Raw genomic sequence first — 12362 nt, 5'->3', positions numbered from 1 at the left:
GGACTTGTGTGCCCAAGGGGGTAGTGCTCCGGGTCTGCAGCTGGATGCTACTCGCGCTAGCACGCCAACTTAACATCAAGGACTTTAGAGGCGGTCCTTAACGTAACCCCAGCCTCGACTGTAGTGTCTGTTCTATGCGCCTTATAGTGCGGAAACTACGGTACAAAAAACGTCTAAAAAAGTACTTTTAGACGTGGAGATGTGCCGGTTCGTACCTGTGATCCAACTCTCCAACAAAGACGAACCCAGAACTCACTGAACTCTCTGAACCGTTACAAACGCTGTTCTGTTGAAATGTCACTAACTCAATGAGTGGAAATAGATTTGAACAACAACCTTTTAGCAAAATGGGAGAAAATTACTCAAAGTCTGACAAGTGTTTGCTTCCAAAAGGTCACATTAGTCCCAGTGATTCACAGCAGAGCAGTAAACACCCGAGTGAGGAACGGACACACAAATGCACACAAATGCACAAATATCCACGGTTAATTCACGTGTAACTCTGATGAAAACACTTATTACACACTATAAACACTAAACGTGTGTGTTTTATATACGTTTATATACGTTTGACCTGATGTAAAGTTCAATATCCACACGTAGGACCCACACGTTGATCCTGTCGACCTTACCCAGCAGTACTTTGACACAGAAACTTTATTAAAACACCCAAAATGACCTGTTACCAAAACCACGTGTGCGTCAGGGGGAGTTACCTGTGCTCCTTGTTGTCCGGCTTCCCCTTTCTGTCCTCTCTCTCCCGGAGAACCCTGCGGACAAACACGATAGATTCAAAGACGCGTTTGAGTTCATCGGACGTCACAGTGTCGACGTTTTCTAATGCGATACTTCAAAAATGTGTAAAAAGGTAAAAACAAGGTTGCTGAAGAGAAGTGGGCGTTTGTCTTACTGGGGATCCGATGATGGAGCGTCCACTGGGCCCCTGTGGTCCTTGGGGTCCCTGAGGTCCTGGTAGACCTGTGTCACCGACTGCACCGGTCGGCCCCTGGAGGGAGAGAGAGAGAGAGAGAGAGAGAGAGAGAGAGAGAGAGAGAGAGAGAGAGAGAGAGAGAGAGAGAGAGAGAGAGAGAGAGAGAGAGAGAGAGAGAGAGAGAGACCAACATTTATCAGGGACCAACAAAAACAGCACTAATTCGTATGAACCAGGCTTTAACTCCACCTGAGGTTGCACTCCCACTGTGCCTCCGTACCGTGCCCGAGCACGTTCCACGGCTAAAGTCTGGTTCCTTTGACCAGTGTGAGTGCAACCGTACCACGTCTAGGAGCGGCACGCTTGCCGTCCACGGCCCGTTTGGGAGAGGTGGGCTTTTGTAAAGCACGTTTGCACGTGTACGAGCACGAGCGTGCGCACGTGTACGAGCACGAGGCCTACGGCGGTTCTGAGGTCATTTCCTGTGCGCCTGTTGGGACGTAGAAAAAAGAAGGAGGGACCATGCGCGGACATTTCAAACAATGGCGGTGAAAGGTTCACGTTGGTGTGATGCGGAGGTGGAGTGTTTACTGCAGATTTGGTCGATGAAAAGATTCAAAAACAGTCGACAAGACGCACAAAAACTCAGAGGTCTACGGAAAGATCTGGAAACAAAGCCACGCATCGCCATGACGTCATCAATGCGTGTGACGTGTTACGGCGTGATGACGTATAGGCAGCAAGAAGCATTCTCCGAGGCCCAGGTAGTGTGAGTACAAACGGGCCTGGAGGGGGGGACAAGGACCCTAAAGCACGGGGCACGGGACGGAGGCACAGTGGGAGGGCGCCCTAAAACCTCCTTTTTAAATCCTGACTAAAAGAAACAGATGAAGGAAACTCTGTGAACTTCGACACCAAGAAGAAAATGACTGAGGGTGAAGTTTTCAAAGCCTCACGGTGTTCAGCTCTGACACTTGCGTTTGCTTGTGATGCTATCAGACTGAACATCAGTGTGAGAAGACGGCGAAGAGGAAGCGATGATAAGAGAACGGGGTCACATCCTTAGAAAGAAGCAACAACATTTGAGTCCAGGATGTTTAAACATCATGAAGCTGAAGCATCAACGCTGACATTTCAACCTCGTTATCAGCGAAACGATCTTCAAACACCTCGACAAACCACAGACGTCGCTCTCTCTCCTGTGGGTTTACTCTGAAGAGGAGGGTTTCCTGAGCTCACACGAGTCGACCAACGAGATCAGAAGATCTAAGCGCCGTGTGCTTTCCTGCCGCCACTTCCTCTAATACTCTGCAGCCTCAGGACAGAGCTCTAAGCGACTCTGGATTCCCCGTTTGGCGTCGGAGCGATTCACTTTGCGGTCGAAAGGAGCGGAAATGTCTTCCAATATCTACGAAGACCCGAACTCGGTCCTGAGTGTGAAATACAGCAAAGGAGCCGGAGAGGACAGAGGAGAGCGAGTGGAGAGGAAGGTCGACATCTACGAGAGCGCGGACGCAAATGTTTCCCCGCGGGGCGCAGGTGCGTGTTCGTCACCTGCTGTAGAAACGATATTTAACGTCACATTAGTGTAAAAAGGAACAGGAGCTCAGTTATCAAAGGTAGGAGAGGATCTGACCCTGAGCCTGTGTGAGATCTGAGAGGAGTTGGTTCTGTTGTGTTTGTTGGGTCGAAATTACGCACGTGAGCGTTTAAAGGAACACTTCACCCCCAAAACGATCATCCGTGCATCTCTGCATCACCTTGAGTCCTTAGATTCTTCATCATTCACGTAGTTCAAGGTGACACAGAGGGAGTTTTCAGGGTGAAGCGTTCCTTCAGGGGGGTCAAAGTGATCCAGTAAAGGGTCGCAACCAATCAAAAACACACCTGATCCAACAAATCAACTGTGTGAAGACAGTTCAGGTGATCGCAGGACTCGAGTCCGGTGTGTTTTTGCTTGGTAGGAATGAAAACCTGCAGCAGGTTGTGTTCTCTGTGGTTTAAACGTCTTTGCTGACTGTTCTGTATTCTCTGTATATTATGGATCTGTATTCTCTCTCACATGGCGGCTAATTTGTGCTTTACACCATGAAACAGGAAGTCGCCCAAAAGCACGTCTGAAAGACCGGAAACTGCACCTTAAGATCGAATATCTGTGTCTTTAAGTGTGAAAGTTGTGTCCTGGGTTATGTTCACTGTGGTTTAAACGTCTTTGCAATCAAACTGTATTATCTGTGTACATAAAAGCATGTTTTCTGAATGTTGCATAATGGCATGGCGGCTAATTTGTGCTTTACGCCATGAAACAGGAAGTCCCTCTAAAGCACGGCTGGAAGACCGGAAACTGCACCTCAAGATCAAATATTTGCATGGGAAAGTTGTGTTCCGGCAACTTATTTAGTTTGTAGACCTGTGAATGTTCTCATGTGTCGAGGTCGTCGTTCTCCTCAAAGCAGTTTCAGTCCAAAGCAACTGGACTTGGTTTTTTGTCAGGAAGACGTTTCACCTCCCGTCCAAGAGGCTTCATCAGGCCTCCTGTGACTCCAACCACTGTCGTTCAGACTCAATAGAGCACTAACTAAGTCCAGACCTACTTCCACCAACGACTGGACCAGGACCAGGCTGGACCAGGACCAGGACCAGGACCAGGACCAGGCTGGGACTGGACCAGGATAAACGAAGTCCAAACCAACTTCCCACCAACGACTGCCACTCTAACAACGGTCGTTGGCACTTGGAGCACAAAGGGTTCCAGTGACATCATCGGCCTGTGAGAGGTTAAATACCTGGATCTCACACCAGCTAGTTGGACCAGTCCCAGCCTGGTCCTGGTCCTGGTCCTGGTCCAGTCCCAGCCTGGTCCTGGTCCTGGTCCTGGTCAGATGTGTACATGAACTGATGAAGCCTCTTGGATGAGAGGTGAAACGTCTTCCTGACAAATAACCAAGTCCAGTTGCTTTTGACTGAAATTGCTTTGAGGATATTTAGTTTGTAATTATTTTATTCCAACATGCTGCTGAACTGCACGCTGCGTATTGTTGCATATTGTATAAACCTGCGTTTGTTCCCTGCGGTTTTAAACGTCAAATCAAACGGCGTTCTCTGCGTTCTCTGCCTCTGCAGGAGCACCAACGCCGAATCCTCCCCCGGTGGTGCAGAGAAACACCTTCAGAGCCGCTGCACAGCTGGTTCTGGCTCTACTCGGCCTCCTGCTCGTCGTCGGAGTCGTTGTCTTGTCCAAACTCTGTGAGGACCTCGTCTTTCTTCCAACGTCACATCCAAACCTCCATCACTGCCCGGTCTCTCTGTCCTGATGTGTTTTCTCTCGCCAGATATTTCCATGGAGCAGCTGCGGACCATAAATGAGGAGCTGCAGATCAAATATGAGGAGCTGCAGAGCAACGTGAGCAAAAGCTTCTGCCAGGAGACGAAGACTCAGACACAGGGGAGCGTCACAGGTGGGACATGTGCGGAAAAGGTCTTTAAATGATTTGAACTGTGCCACTAAAAATGCTCGATGTGACGCAGACTGGAGGAGGTTCCGGTGCAGCTGTTACTACACATCCACAGAGGTGAAGAACTGGACGGAGAGCAGGAGAGACTGTCGGAGCAGAGGAGCCGATCTGGTGGTTATAGAGAGCACGGAGGAACAGGTGAGAGTCGGGCTGTCACTCGGCTCGGGAGCTGCCGTCACAGACAGAGGGTTCGGGTCCGTCAGGTGTGACGCTGGTGCCGCTCTCACACTGTGCCTTTGTACCGTGCCCAAACAGGTTTCACAGCTAATGTCTGGTTCCTTTGACCAGTGTGAGTGCAACCGTACCACGCCTAGGAGCGGCACGCTTGCCGTCCACGGCCCGTTTGGGAGAGGTGGGCTTTAGTAAAGCACTTTTGCACGTGTACGAGCACGAGCGTGTGCACGTGTACGAGCACGAGGCCTACGGCGGTTCTGAGGTCATTTCCTGTGCGCCTGTTGGGACGTAGAAAAAAGAAGGAGGGACCATGCGCGGACATTTAAAACAATGGCGGTGAAAGGTTCACGTTGGTGTGATGCGGAGGTGGAGTGTTTACTGCAGATTTGGTCGATGAAAAGATTCAAAAACAGTCGACAAGACGCACAAAAACTCCGAGGTCTACGGAAAGATCTGGAAACAAAGCCACGCATCGCCATGACGTCATCAATGCGTGTGACGTGTTACGGCGTGATGACGTATAGGCAGCAAGAAGCATTCTCCGAGGCCCAGGTAGTGTGAGTACAAACGGGCCTGGAGGGGGGGACAAGGACCCTAAAGCACGGGGCACGGGACGGAGGCACAGTGGGAGGGCGCCCTGGTTTATGATTGGATGATGTTTTTCAGGTGATTTCCCGATCGATGACTCGCTGGATTCTCATCATCTGCTCTGTTTCTGCATTATTCAGGACTTTGTCAGCGGACTGAATGAACCGTCCTGGATCGGTCTGCGCTCAGTGAGAATGGACTGGGTGAATAAATGGCAGTGGGTGGACGGATCCACCCTGACATTCACGTGAGGAAAGCGTTTGTTTGTTGTTTTAAACCACGATATATCAGCGTCATCGTTCAGAGCTACAGTGGTTAGAAGTTAAGAAAGTTCTATAAATAATAATGAACCATTTTAAAATAAACACTTCCTCACTCACAGACATTCAATGAACACTTCAACCTGTGGTTTAAATTCACATCAAAGCAACAAAGTTCGTTTTTAATCTGTAACTGAATTTGAAATGTTTTGCAAATTAATTCTAGACGAGAATTTTGGCTCGTGGTCGTTTTCTGAACCTCCAAACATCAAATGAGACCGTTTAATTCATGTAACAACTATTAACGGAGAAATCGTGGACGTGGCTAACGGTGATTAGCTCGGGGCAGCACGGTGAAGGCATTCAAAGGTCTTTTTTAACCACTAATGCTGCTGAAAATAACAGCAAACCTCTGCAGCAGCATGAGAAGAGTCCCTACACACACAACAAAGCAGCAATGGCTCCTTCCTCTGGGATTTTGATGTGGAAAAGTCTGGAAAAGCACCTGGAAATGTTTGGAAAGTGCTTGAATGTGACTTTAGTTAAAGCTGCAGAAACCCCGCGTACATTCAAACACTTTCTTTGGTCACATTTGGATCCATTAACTGATTTAATATTATTTCTGTTTATATAATATCACATGAATTCATCCATGAAGTCGTTTTTTTTTTTTAGTTTTCATCAGAAAAAGTTGTTTTCAGCCTCTGAAACCTGGAAATCTCTGATTTTTTCTGTTTGATTTCACATTCAACTGAATATTTTTAACATTCAAAGACATTTTTCACCACGTTGGGACATTTTATAAGAAACAAATCAAATATTGACTTTGGTAATCCACTGTAATGGACTTTACTATGAGAGGAGCTGGTACAGGGGCCAGTAGGTAAGTCTTTAAAACACTCTTTAATAAACTCTGGCTTCACTAACTACGCTGTTGCTGCTTTGTTGTGTGTGTAGGGACTCTTCTCATGCTGCTGCAGAGGTTTGCTGTTATTTTCAGCAGCATTAGTGGTTAAAAAAGACCTTTGAATGCCTTCACCGTGCTGCCCCGAGCTAATCACTGTTAGCCACGTCCGGCTGTTAGCGACTCTCCTGGATTTCTCCGTTAATAGTTGTTACAAGAATAAAACTGTCTCGATGGCTTATTTGATGTAGGTAAGTCCTCAATCCTGAGAAAGTGAAACAGCTGGTTTATTTACACTACCGCTGACGTTAGCGCTGACGTTAGCGCTGACGCTAATCTCACTTGCACAAATACCATAGTTTTACAGAATCTGCCATCTCTGGAAACCACAGCCCGCGTTCTGGCGTCTCGCCTCTCGACGCATCAGTTCTTCGACGTTCCTCGCTCTCTCTCACAGACCGCTCTGTCGCTCTGTCGCTCTGCAGAGAGGAGCGCCTGGAAGGGACGCTGTGACGATGACGGGCAGGAAGCTCGGCCAATCATTTTATTCAGAACGAATAAAACGGTATCAGAAATTTATGAGAATCGAATATTGATGAGTTTGAACACCTGATGCATTTCTGTTGCAGTGAGCCATCCACTCATGAGGAGGATCCATGATTGTTTGTCTTTACCTTTAACATTATAGTGTTTGTTCTACAGGCACTGGCGGACAGACGTGAACCTTAACCCCACGGACGAGGCGGCGGTCTCCATCGATCTGGGAGGAAAATGGGCACAGACCAACAATGGATCCAAGCGTTGGATCTGCGAGAAACCGATCTACTGAACCTTTGTTCCACATCATTTCTGTCGCTGTCTTTCAATACCTCCTGCTTCTCTCTCTTTATACACAATAAAGGCAAACGAGAAAAAATGGACTGTTCTGCATTAATCAGAAGTGAAGAATGTAAAAGTACAAACAGGCCGAAGCTGAAATAACAGTTTGTCTGAGTAATGCTGGAGGAAAAGGTCACACAGCGTCCAAAAGGAAAAAGCCGCTTTGTCAATTTCATGGCCATCTGCCCGTTACACTTAAAAAATCACCCCATGCTCTTTTTCAGCACTTACATAAATCAATTAAGCCATTCAAAGGTCTTTTTTAACCACTAATGCTGCTGAAAATAACAGCAAACCTCTGCAGCAGCGTGAGAAGAGTCCCTTTAGCACACGTTTTGGCTCCTAGAGGGCACTTCAGCACCAAAACGTGTGTTAAACTGTCCTCTAGGAGCCAAAAAATGTGCTAAAGTGTCCTCTAGGAGCCAAAACGTGTGCTAAAGTGTCCTCTAGGAGCCAAATTAGGTACTGAAGTGTCCTTTAGGAGCCTAAACGTGTGCTAAAGTGTCCTTTAGGAGCCAAAACGTGTGCTAAAGTGCCCTCTAGGAGCCAAAACGTGTGCTAAAGTGTCCTCTAGGAGCATAAACGTGTGCTAAAGTGTCCTCTAGGAGCCTAAACGTGTGCTAAAGTGTCCTCTAGGAGCCAAAGGCCCAATTTCAGGAGCCCGGTCCATATTCAACAGAAGGATCCAGAGAACAAAGAGTTAGTGAGCGGCTCGCTCCATAGCTGCTCATCTCATCCGTGGAAGCCTCCATGTTGTTTACACTCAACAGCCTCTTCTGTTTCACTTCAATCCACCAAAGAAACCAACGCTGATTGGTTCAAACTGCTCAAACTTCTCCAAATTTCCTCCGCACGTCACCAGACTGATCTGAGAGTAAAACCCAACGGCGCTCAGAGATCAGGACAGACTCACGAGCTACAGCCCTGGACCATGATGAGAATAATTCCCAAATCTTGACCAAAGTTGACTTTCGTCATTCCAAGATTAAATCCTTGCCACATGCACAGTATGAGTCTCGATTAGCCACATATGCAAATCTGTTCTTGTCGTGATTGGATCAGGACAGTCTCCCTCTGTCTGTGTTTTTCTGTATGTGTCTCCCCTCCCTGTGTTTGTCTGTTTGGAGACAGAAGACGAGGTTCTGCCCGGCTGAACCCAATCCCACTAATCACCTCCCCTGCAGTATAAGAAACCGGATGAGGGACGCATTCGGCGCCAGATCGTTTCATCATGTGTGTGGTATCGTGTCTCGTTTGATGGCTCTCCTACTGTCGTGATTGGATCAGGACAGTCTCCCTCTGTCGGTGTTTTCCTGTATGTGCTCCCTTTCTGTTCTCTGGTTTAAGTTTGTTTCCCTGGCTGGTGATCCTCGTTTGCATTGATCACCTGCCACTCTGTATATTAAGCCGGTCCTGAGCTTCATTCGGTGCCGGATCAAACCCTCTACACACCCAGATGTCTCCCTGTGTACCTGTCCTCTTGTGTCCATTCATCGGGTCCAGTTTGTATCACTTCTCTTCGTGTGTTTCCTTTGTGTTTAAAGCACCTTTTGTAAATAAGTTTGATTAAATTTGTTAATACCGTCTCCTGAGTCCCGTGCCTTTGGGTCCTCTAGTCCAGAGGGGGGTGCTAACGCGCCTGCAGCTGGAGCCACAAGAGAAACGACTCGTGCATGTTAGGATCAGAAACAATAACACTCTAGTTAACTGGTAAATAACACACACATATTCATCAGCTCGGGTATTTCTCCTGAAGTCTCTGCAGGTCTGTCGATACTATGCACTTCAGAATACTATTATTTTATCATTTTCTTCTGTTCTGTTGTGTTTGTTTCCTCTTGATTGGACATTTGCATTGAGGAAGACTTGCAAAGACGGACTACAAGTGATTTGCCCACATGTTAAATCCTCTGCAAAGGAGCGAGCAGACAACAATAACCAAAATAACACGTATAATAATACTATTTTGACTTAAAGATGTATCCAGTTTGGGATCAATAAAGAACATCTATCTATATATCTACTAACCTACCTACCTACCCAGAAAGGAAGTGGATAATGTAGCATATCTCACAGAAATTAAGACTCAGAAGGTAAATTAATGAGTCAGTCTGACGTCACATACGTGTGTTTGAAAATGTGAATGTAGGAAAGTAGGTTTTGCCTCATTTTCCAAGAACAAACGTGTCATGTAATGCCGTCTGGACGGACTGGTGTTGAGGGTGTATCTGTGTCTGTGGTTTGTCTTGATGCTACTTCCTTGATGCTGCCTGTTTAAAAGCTGCCCGACTCACAGAGACACAAAAAACCATCACTCTGGTTTCAAGTTCTTTCCCCTCTCAAGATGTTCGCAGACTTTCAAGAACCAGACGGAGGAGAAGGAGAGGAGAGCCGGGTGCAGATCTATGAGGACGGAAACACTCTGGAACAAAGTCCGGCTCATTCTGGGTCCCGTCACGTCAGTACGTATGAAATAAAAGCTAAATATTGCACGAGGAAGACTTAGATGGTCGTGCGTGTTTGATTAAGATGCTTCTTCATAGAGAATACAGTGTCATCGGTCAACGTGTTGATAGACCGGTCTGACTTCAAGTGTAGTTTTGTGCCTCTTCAGTTGAAGCGTCACAGTTCTTACTGAGCACACGAGCGCCACTGAAGGACCGGATGATTCATCATTTCAAGAAGCTGCTTCATCTCCATGAGAATATGATTCACTGTACTTTGTGTCTGCAGGACCGCCCACTCCAAACCATCCTTCAGCTGTCAAGAGAAGTCCCTTTGGAGCCACCGCGGTGATTCTGGGAGTGCTGTATCTTCTCATTTTCGCTGTGATCTACGCGACCTGTGAGCATTTTCTTTTGATTCTATAACAACATACGTGGCTGGAGAGCCAAAGTGCAGCGGGCAGCTTTGTGAAAATCAGGTGTAAAAATAGTGAAGGAGGTCAAGGACCTCGGGGTCTTGTTCAGGAGTGAGGGGACGATGGAGCGTGAGTTTGGCCGGAGGATCGGAGCAGCGGGGGCGGAGCTGCAGTCGCTCTACTGCACCGTTGTGATGAAAAGAGAGCTGAGGAAGACAAAGCTCTGGATCTACCCTCAGTCCTGGTTCCTACCCTCACCTGTGGTCATGAAAACTGGGTCAGGACCCAAAGAACCAGGTCCAGGTCCAAGCATCTGAAATGTGTTTCCTCAGGAGGGGGCCTGGAGTCTCCCTTAGAGAGAGGGGGAGAAGTTCAGCATCCGTGAGGAACTCGGAGTAGAGCCGCTGCTCCTTTGTGTTGAAAGGAGCCAGTTGAGGTGGTTCAGGATCATCTGGTAAGGATGAACCCTGGGCGCCTCCCTAGGGAGGTGTTCCAGGCACGTCCAGCTGGGAGGAGGCCTCGGGGAAGACCCAGGACCAGGTGGAGAGATTAGATCCCCACACTGGCCTGGGAACGCCTCAGGATCCCCCAGTTAGAGCTGGTTAATGTGGCCCGGGAAAGGGAAGTTTGGGGTCCCCTGCTAAAGCTGCTGCCCCTGAGACCCGACCCCGGATAAGAGGCTGAAGATGAGATGAGGTGTAAAAATAATAAAAAAAGAAAGAGGACAGTAACGTGACACTGTTTCCTTTCCTTTCTCTTCCCTCCAGGTGTCGTAGCCACGTGGGAAAAACAAAACTTGGTGAGAGAAGGAGAGCAGCTCAGTCAGAGTCTGAACCAGACGCGGACCAGAACCGCGAACCTCACTGCAGAGAGAGACGAGCTGCGGACCACGTATGAACACCTGAGTGCATGCTACACACACTTAGAAGAACAATCGAGGCTGTTCTCCGACAGTTTGGAGGGTAATCCTGGCTGCTGGCCCTGAGGCCGTCACCGATCTATTGAAAATTCAGTCGTCCGCGTGAACGAAGATGAACGGTGTGCGCGGATAATCGGTGGTGTGGTGTAAATGTCCTCTAAATAAAACCTGCTGGCAGCTTCAATACGCTGGAAAAGAACAAGCTCCGTCTGTGTTTTTATTCTTGTTCATACGTTGAACTGTCCGAGCGTCACTCTGCAGAAGGACGTCGCTGCAGTTTTCACCTTCATCTTACTGAACGACTGGTTCGAAGGGGGCGGGGCCTACAGGCAGGATTTGTGACATCACAGCTAGTCTAACAGTGCGACATAGAAACCTGAAGCTGCCGCACACACATGCATGCATGCATGCACGCACACACACACACACACACACACACAGACACACGCACGCACGCACGCACAGACACACACACGCACGCACGCACAGACACAGACACACAAGCGCAAGCAGGCACACACACACACACAAAAACGCACGCACACACACACAAACGCACAAACACACACGCACGCACAGATGCACGCACACAGACACAAAGACACACACACACAGACGCACGCACACAGACATGCACACACAGACACACACGCACACACAGAAACACGTGCACGCACGCACGCACGCACAGACACACACACAAACATACACATACGCACACACGCAGACACACACACAAACACAAGCACGCACACACACACACACACACCCACACACAAACACACACACGCACGCATGCAGGCACACAAACGCATGCACACACACACAAACACATACACGCACACACACACACACACATGTATTGCCGTTTGGACGGACTGGTGTTGAGGGTGTATCTGTGTCTGTGGTTTGTCTTGATGCTACTTCCTTGATGCAGCCTGTTTAAAAGCTGCCCGACTCACAGAGACACAAAAACACATCACTCTGGTTTCAAGTTCTGTCCCCTCTCAAGATGTTCGCAGACTTTCAAGAACCAGACGGAGGAGAAGGAGAGGAGAGCCGGGTGCAGATCTATGAGGACGGAAACACTCTGGAACAAAGTCCGGCTCATTCTGGGTCCCATCAAGTCAGTACGTATGAAATAGAAGCTAAATATTGCACGAGGAAGACTTAGATGGTCGTGCGTGTTTGATTAAGATGCTTAGTTTGAAGCGTTCTTCATAGAGAATACAGTGTCATCGGTCAACGTGTTGATAGACCGTAGTGTTTTGTGCCTCTTCAGTTAAAACGTCACAGTTCTTACTGAGCACACGAGCGCCACTGAAGGACCGG

General features: G+C 48.1%; 1 protein-coding gene across 1 annotated transcript in view; it reads right to left on the bottom strand.

The window, feature by feature from the left end:
* The window catches only part of col14a1b (collagen, type XIV, alpha 1b), a 172179-nt gene that overhangs the window by 16006 nt on the left and 143811 nt on the right, over window positions 1-12362 (bottom strand). Inside the window, 2 exon segments of the mRNA XM_083925650.1 lie at window positions 717-770; window positions 911-1006. Coding sequence (XP_083781776.1) covers window positions 717-770; window positions 911-1006 — 150 coding nt within the window.

This window comes from Echiichthys vipera, assembly GCF_963691815.1.
Source record: "Echiichthys vipera genome assembly, chromosome: 13".
Classification (NCBI taxonomy): domain Eukaryota; kingdom Metazoa; phylum Chordata; class Actinopteri; order Perciformes; family Trachinidae; genus Echiichthys; species Echiichthys vipera.
The sequence above is the reverse complement of the archived record's forward strand: the minus strand, read 5'-3'. Positions and strand labels throughout refer to the sequence as shown.